The sequence below is a fragment of the Sphaeramia orbicularis genome, chromosome 20 (assembly GCF_902148855.1).
Source record: "Sphaeramia orbicularis chromosome 20, fSphaOr1.1, whole genome shotgun sequence".
Classification (NCBI taxonomy): domain Eukaryota; kingdom Metazoa; phylum Chordata; class Actinopteri; order Kurtiformes; family Apogonidae; genus Sphaeramia; species Sphaeramia orbicularis.
In genome coordinates this window covers 6,351,670-6,360,078 of record NC_043976.1, presented here as the reverse complement: position 1 = coordinate 6,360,078, position 8,409 = coordinate 6,351,670, and the positions used below count along the sequence as shown (strand labels likewise).

At 41.1% G+C, this 8,409-nt stretch overlaps 1 protein-coding gene across 2 annotated transcripts in view; it reads right to left on the bottom strand.

Annotated features, from left to right (window-relative positions):
* Window positions 1–2,090: 2,090 nt before the first annotated feature.
* The window catches only part of waca (WW domain containing adaptor with coiled-coil a), a 42,877-nt gene continuing 36,558 nt past the window's right edge, over window positions 2,091–8,409 (bottom strand). For both annotated transcript variants that reach the window (XM_030122885.1, XM_030122886.1), the window contains exons 11-13: window positions 7,856–8,051; window positions 2,394–2,521; window positions 2,091–2,284 (exon numbers count right to left, since the gene is read on the bottom strand). In XM_030122885.1, the coding sequence (XP_029978745.1) occupies window positions 2,215–2,284; window positions 2,394–2,521; window positions 7,856–8,051 (394 nt within the window). In that variant the 3' untranslated portion in view covers window positions 2,091–2,214. The remainder of the gene's footprint in view (window positions 2,285–2,393; window positions 2,522–7,855; window positions 8,052–8,409) is intronic.

Sequence of the window (8,409 nt, the reverse complement as noted above, 5' to 3'; positions counted from 1 at the left end):
TGGTCACTGTCCTTTGAAGAATCCAAGAACAACATGGCCCTGGAGAGGCATATTTTATTTCATTTGTTCATATACTTCAGGAAACAATATACAAAGCAATGCTGTGGTCACCTTTACTGAATGTGTGATGCAGTTCAGTTATAGACTCAATAGATAGAATAGTTGGCGGGGAGGGAGGGGGCACAGGCCTTTGCAGCTCAGGACCCTGCTCTTCAACAGGTGGGAAACAAAACGAAAGACGGACCGTGCTGGAGAAAAAAGAACCCTGAAGCATGACATGCTTGCTGATTTGTTTTTCTTGTGTTGGTCAAACAGAGGAGGAAAGCAGGGAAATGAAGTGATGAGACTTTAAGACTTTCAACAAGGCACTAGCGAATGAACCAAACCTAACACTCCAATAAAATAACCAGTGCTCACTTGAGTTTAACATGTTTATTACAATACATACATTTCACATTTGACCTTGTGACCTCTTGTTGCCCTGCTCTGACTTGTAGAGGTGCTCTGCCCAAACCTGCCACATAAATAAAAGTGTGGATATCATATTGTGACTGACTAAAACCATTTGGAAAAGCTTAGACTTTTTTTTTTTACCATGTGTCTTCTTTCTAAAACTCCACGGTTGTTTTGCAACTGTACAAAGGAATGAACCCAGTGATACCACCTCAGCGTGAAGTACAGCTCGTCACAAAAATTTGGGAAAAAAAAGGAGAAAAAACCCCGAAAGAAACAGAAACTATGACGGGGTTGTGACGTGTTGGTTGCTGTGTCAGGAGCCAACGTGGCAGGGCAAGGCCGAGGCCAGGGGAGGGTTAAAGTGGGAATGGTCCAAAGCTTCACGCCATCAAATCTCTTTCAATTTTTTTTCTTTTTTTTCTTTTTTTTTTTTTTTAAATCACTCACTCCAGCACACCACCAGGCACTGTATTTTTTTCAGACTGGGAAATGCAGGGCCATCAGAAGCTGCAAAGAGAACACTGAACCAGTTGTGAGCGGTGACGGTGGACCTGACGGGAAAGGAGGATGTTTCTTGTGCCTGAGTACATGTTAGGGTTCTGAATTTATGCCGCGTTTCAACTATGTGGATCCGGCTTAACTCGAATTGGGTACCAGGTACTATTCGTGGAGACTGTTTCCATTACAGGATACTACAGACTTTAGAATACCTGAATGTCATAGCGACACTGCGCCTAACTTCCGTGACGTTCGCTCAGAGAGTTGCTGATAAAATCGCTCGTTGCACGTTGTCCCATCAAGCTCACGCTGAATTTTTTCATCGGCCACCAAGGACAGAAATGTCTGAATCTCCTGAACCATGGTGTACTTCTGCGGGCTGCCATCATGTGGATTAACTTACCGGTATATTTACTGTAAACTTCTGCATCTGTTTTTTTTTTTTAAATGGTAGGTCGCACACTGCTAACGCAATGACGCAGAGACAACTCTCTGACCAATCTGTGGTCACGTTTTACTAAGTCTTCCTCCTTTTGGAACCTCGGCGGAGTACATACCAAAAAACTAGTACTGGGTACCAGATTCCAGGTTCTTTTATTTAATGGAAACGCAAAAATGCCGAGCCAAGCCGGTACCACTTGGTGGAAACGTGGCATTAGACACCAGCTTACCAGTATATGAAGGGAGAACGACATTGACACCAGTGTGTTCTACTTATTTTTTTGTGAAGACATGGCTTAAAACATCCTCCTCCACTAACATGTTGGTCACAACACGTGCCCGCTGGTTCAATGATCTACTGACAAAATGAAGCTTTAACTGCAGACAAGTTAACATGAAGGAGAGGCTAGCTAATGAATGTAGCCGCCTAGGCGTCGATTAGTTTGGATGTCAAAAGCTTTGATAGGCATGGCTTTCCATGGCTTCAATCTACAAAACATATTTACAACATAGATAATAACATCTACAAGAAATCTACATTTTTTTCCGCCATAGGCTTTTACAAAACCGAGTCTTGTAAATCACCCCCCACCCCCTCAACAAGACGGCCCACCAACAGCTCTTTGTTTCTCCCTCCTGGTTTTTCCTAGCCCGACGGTCCGACCAGCCCAACCCAACTGCAGCTCCTGTGTGTGTTAAGACCGGGCTCAGGAGGAACTGCTCTCCCTCCAAGCTTCCACCTATGTGCAATGGGTTTTTTCTGCTTTCTCACCCCTCACCCACACCCCGATGCTCACTTCAACTCGCAACCAGAAGTTCTCAGACCATGAAGGAATTCTGATTCTTCAACTTTTCAAGTTCTTTGATTTGCTGTCTCAGAAACAGTATCCTGTGGAGGACAGAGAGTGTAGAGCAGGAGTTAGTCTGGCTCTGAATTGTACACATGTTCACCTTTATTTCAATAGGTGCCTGTTTCTCAGCTACAAGCACAAGCTTACCTCTGCTCGCGCAATGTTGCTTGTATTTCACAGACTCTGACAAGGGATCTGAGGTTTTTGAGCTCAGTGCAGTTCTCAGACATGCAGATGCTCCCCATGGTGTGAGCTTCTTCACGTAGCCTTGATGCCTTTAAGAACAAGTACAGATGATTAAAGTTCATCCTTACTGTGCAACTACATTCTACCACAAGTATAGCACACTGCCCTTTACCCAAAAAAAAAAAAAGATCAGTGCTTGATGGCTTGATGTGATGCGTGGGACTGCAGCAGTGTTTGGACAAAAACAAGTTGGACAAAAAATTCAAAAGACATTTTTCAGTTTCATGGATGATGAACAATTTCAATGTATGTCAACTAAAGAAAAACTAAATTTTCCACAAATTTTCAATAAAGCACTACTTTCACACAATGACCTGGGAACCACACTCACAATTGGGTCATTCCATCCCAAATCAACCAGATTTCAGAAAGTGCCCCATATGACCCCCTCAGAAAATTCTGAAAAAAAAAAAAAAAATCACACTTGTTCACCTACCAAATAAACATACGCATCCAAAATTTTAATGTCATATCTGTAATAGTTTAGGAAATACAGCCCTTTGAATTTTTTTTTTTTTTAAATTTGCTTTTCGGCCAACTTTGAGGAGCTATATCTCCTTAGGTATTCAAGCCACACTGCTGAAACTTACTGTCTGGGGTGAAATCCCCCTGAAAAGACCATATTTTGCATCAAAATAATTGGAGGTGCCTTCATGTTTGGTCCATGAGGCCTTGAAATCAGGCAAAAAGGCTAATTCTTCAAAATGTCCTCTCTCTTCAGACTTGCACTGTGCCATAATGGATGAATATCGAGACCAGGTTTTTTTTTTTGCATGGATTCTTATGGTCAAGATGCAAAAATATACTGCAAAAAGACTACATTACAATGAAAAGTGTTGCTGTGAGGCAATGAATAAAATGGGTCAATTTCAATTTTTCACAAAATACTCTTTATTTGAGCACCCAAATTACCATGTGGCCAGTTAATGAAAATTTTGAAATTTTTACCATGTCTTCATATATATTTCAAGATGTTCTGCACAAAATTTTAGCTTTGGGATAGAACTGGTTCTATTTTTAATTTTTTTTTTTTACTGCATGACTATATTTTCTTCAAATTGTATCCAAACATAGGTGTAAATGGCATTTTTAACAGTATAATGGCATTGATTATTGCACAAGTTATGATAATACTTGGGATATTTGAACTAGAGTGTGGAAGCGCATGATGGTTCAGACAGCATAATTACAGATTTCCCAGAACTGGCTCAGGTTGATGCCTGTAGTAGAGACTTCTTGGAAATTGGATGGAGCTGGTTAGTTGACCCAGTTTCACCAGGGTCAATGACATAAATGTAGCTAAGATTTCCCAGAATTTTTATGATGCTGGCCAGCCTAATTTTGGGAATTCTATTCATAATCCTGAACAAACTTATTCATCATGGAGGAAAAATGTGTTGTTGGATTGATCTTAAAGGATGAATGTCACAGAAAGACATTATCAAGACAAACAGGCTTTCTGAAAATTGGTGATCTCAGTGAGGATAATAAGGGAGTGATACAGTTGAGATGTGGACTTTCTTTGCAAAATGCAGACACCATCGACCTGAGCCAGTTCTGGGAAATCTATAATTATTCTATCGGAACCATCATGCAGTTCCACACCCTAGTTCAAATATCTCAAGTATTATCATAGCTTGTGCAATAATTAATACCATTATACTGTTAAAAAAGCCATTTAGACCTACGTTTGTAAACAATTTGAAGAAAATATAGACATGCAGTAAAAAAACATTAAAAATAGAACCAGTTCTATCCCAAAGCTAAAATTTTGTGCAGAATATCTTGAAACATATATGAAGACATGGTAAAAATTTCAAAATTTTCATTAACTGGCCACATGGTAATTTGGGTGCTCAAATAAAGAGAATTTTTGTGAAAAATTGAAATCGACCCATTTTATTCATTGCCTCACAGTAACACTTTTCATTGAAATGTAGTCTTTTTGCAGTATATTGTTGCATCTTGATCATAAGAATCCATGCGAAAAAAAAAAAAATTGGTCTCTACATTCATCCATTATGGCACAGTGCAAGCCTGGAGAGGACATTTTGAAGAATTAGCCTTTTCGCCTGATTTCAAGGCCTAATGGACCAAACATGAAGGCACCTCCAATTATTTTGATGCAAAATATGGTCTTTCAGGTTGATTTCACCCCAGACAGTTTCAGCAGTGTGGCTTGAATACCTAAGGAGATATACACTATATTGCCAAAAGTATTCACTCACCCATCCAAATAATCAGAATCAGGTGTTCCAATCACTTCCATGGCCACAGGTGTATAAAATCAAGCACCTAGGCATGCAGACTGCTTTTACAAACATTTGGCAGACGGCCATCCTCCAGGAGTCTGGGTCTGCTCGAGGTTTCTGCCTGTTAAAGGGAAGTTTTTCCCCATCACTGTCACCAGTGTTTGCTCCTGAGGATTCTGTTGGGTTTCTGTAAATTGGCTTAGAGTCTGGTTTTGACCAACTCTATATATAAAGTGTCATGAGACAACTTTTTTGTTGTGATCTGGCACTATATAAATAAAATTTGATTGATTGAGTGATTTGATTGGTTTTCCCCTGTAAGTCGCTTTGGAAAAAAGCGTCTGCCAAATGCATAAACACAAACATAAACATCTGTGAAAGAATGGGTCGCTCTCAGGAGCTCACTGAATTCCAGGGTGGAACTGTGATAAGATGCCACCTGTGCAACAAATCCAGTCATGAAATTTCCTCGCTCCTAAATATTCCACAGTCAACTGTCAGCTGTATTATAAGAAAGTGGAAGTGTTTCGGAACAACAGCAACTCAGCCACAAAGTGGTAGGCCACGTAAACTGACAGAGCGGGGTCAGTGGATGCTGAGAAGCATAGTGCTAAGAGGTCGCCAACTTTCTGCAGAGTCAATCGCTACAGACCTCCAAACTTCATGTGGCCTTCAGATTAACTCAAGAACAGTGCGCAGAGAGCTTCATGGAATGGGTTTCCATGGCCGAGCACCTGTATCCAAGCCATACATCACCAAGTGCAATGGAAAGCGCCAGATGCAGTGGTGTAAAGCACGCCGCCACTGGATTCTAGAGCAGTGGAGGCACCTTCTCTGGAGTGACGAATCGCGCTTCTCCATCTAGCAATCTGATGGATGGGTCTGGGTTTGGTGGTTGCCAGGAGAACGATACTTGTCGGACTGCATTGTGCCAAGTGTAAAGTTTGGTGGAGGGGGGATTATGGTGTGGGGCTGTTTTTCAGGAGCTGGGCTTGGCCCCTTAGTTCCAGTGAAAGGAACTGTGAATGCTTCAGCATACCAAGACATTTTGGACAATTCCATGCTCCCAACTTTGTGGGAACAGTTTGGAGCTGGCCCATTCCTCTTCCAACATGACTGTGTACCAATGCACAAAGCAAGGTCCATAAAGACATGGATGACAGAGTCTGGTGTGGATGAACTTGACTGGCCTGCACAGAGTCCTGACCTCAACCCGAAAGAACACCTTTGGGATGAATTAGAGCAGAGACTGAGAGCCAGGCCTTCTCGTCCAACATCAGTGTGTGACCTCACAAATGCGCTTCTGAAAGAATGGTCAAAAATTCCCATGAACACACTCTTAAACCTTGTGGACAGCCTACCCAGAAGAGTTGAAGCTGTTATAGCTGCAAAGGGTGGACCAACATCATATTGAACCCCATAGACTAGGAATGGGATGTCACTGAAATTCACATGCGAGTCAAGGCAGGTGAGCAAATACTTTTGGCAATATAGTGTAGCTCCTCAAAGTTGGCTGAAAAGCAAATTTGCAAAATAAAAAAAAACAAACATTAATTTTCAAAGGGCTGTATCTCCTAAACCAGGCATGCCCAAAGTCCGGCCCGGGGGCCAATCACGGCCCGCGGTCAGATTTTATACGGCCCACAGCTTCAGTTTTATAATGTATTATTTATGGCCTGCTTGGACTGTTGAACCGAGTACATGAATCCTAAAAGGTTCAAAATGCAGTTTCTCCTTTCACCTCATGGTGGCAGCACCACTCTAACTCTATCTGGCTCTGTGACCTTACCGTGAACCCTTTTTCGCTAATTTCTAACCACGGCGCCTGTAAATAAAAAAACGAAAGTTGACAGTGAGGGCCGCCGCTTCCAGGAGAGATGGGAATTACAATTTTTTTTCACTGAAAATTGAGGCAATTATGTTTGCCTAATTTGTCAAGAGACTGTTGCCTTGTTTAAGGAATTCAATGTAAAGAGACACGAGCAGACAAAACATGCTAACGCATACGACAAGCTAGCAGGGAGTAAGCGTTCCGAAAAAGTGAAGCAAATTCAAGCTGCTTTAAACTCACAACAGTGACTTTTCATGTGAACCTGGGAGTTCAATGAATTCGCCACCAAGGCAGGCTACCAAGTTGCCAGGTTAGTTGCCTCTAACTGCTGGTGTTATGTACTTATAGATGTGACACAAAATATTACTTTCTGAATGTTTTTTTCAAAGAGTAAGAGTCATTTGTTTTAATCTTAAACGTTAACAGACTTTACATTACTGAGTAATATATGAGTAATGATTACTCATATAAGTCATGTTTAAAATGAATGTGGGGTTAAGATTTTTATCAACTTGGATGTTTAAGATACGCTGTACAGTTTGTTCTATGTTATCTGACTCCAGATGTGAAAGGAAGGCAGAATTGTTTTTTTTTTTTTTCTATTTGTTCACACCTGAGTGGCTTAGATTTGGTTACATTGCCATTTAAAAAAACAATATTGTGACAATGAAAATAAAATTGTTGTAGAACAGCGCATTTATATGTAATTTTTACTGTTTAAAAAATGTCTGAAGGGACCACTGGCCCCTGGCAATGTCCACATTATCAGATCTGGCCCTCTGGACAAAAAGTTTGGACACCCCTGTCCTAAACTATTACAGATATGACATTAAAATTTGGATGTGTTCGTTTATCTGGTAGGTGAACAAGTGTGAATTTTTTCAGAATTTTCTGAGGGGGGCATTTGGGGACCATTGGTTGAATTGCAATGGAAAGACCCAATTGATTTATTACAATCAACAGGTTACAGATTATATTTTTGTTGAGCAAAAAACATTTCCAGAGAAAACAAATACAATTGTAAGTTGATATATTACCCCGCCCTATTTGGAGATCTGATCCTTTTTTTTTCTAAAACATGTTTGGTAATTCATTATTAAACACATACACATATTGTGATGGTTCAGGTTATCCAGAAAAAGGAAACAATTTATGCATCACAGGGGTACAGCTGTTAGCATTATTATAAGATTAAGGTAAATGCATGAAATTATATCATAGTCGTTATGATGGTTATCATACTGTTACGACCTTAGCGGTGAAACGTCGGTGGTACAGACCTGTTTCTCTGCATGTTCAGCAGGCCATCCCTGGACATGTTTGATTAGATTCTCATTAAAGTGAGCAGCGAGGGTGGGGGTGAAGGAGCATGGTGGCCGGGTTGCTGAGGCGGAAGGAGGTGCAGAGGTGGAGTTGGAGGTGTTGTTGCTGCTGGAGGAGACGTGGTTGGGACCCGGTGAAGGACTCCTCTGACTACTGCAATAAAAATTGTTCACACAAGGACAGAGACATTGCAAATGTCAAGTACATGAAGAGACACTGTAAAAAGCAGTAGACAAGGATCGACATGAGGCCAACATCATTCTTCTACAGCTCAATCACTGCAGAGATAGAGCGATCTGATCAAAGGTCTGAGTGGAGCGGGTCAGCATTATCAAGGTGTGTGCATCTCCAAAGGAGACTGTGACAGTATCATGTTAAGTCTACTACGTACATGTGATCTGTCTAGTAACAGTAGTATTGACAAACCCTCCAATACATCCTGTCCACACTGATCTAGTAAGTAAGCCCATGGAGGTAGAGGAAATGGCTAAAACATTTTGAGTGGCATTTA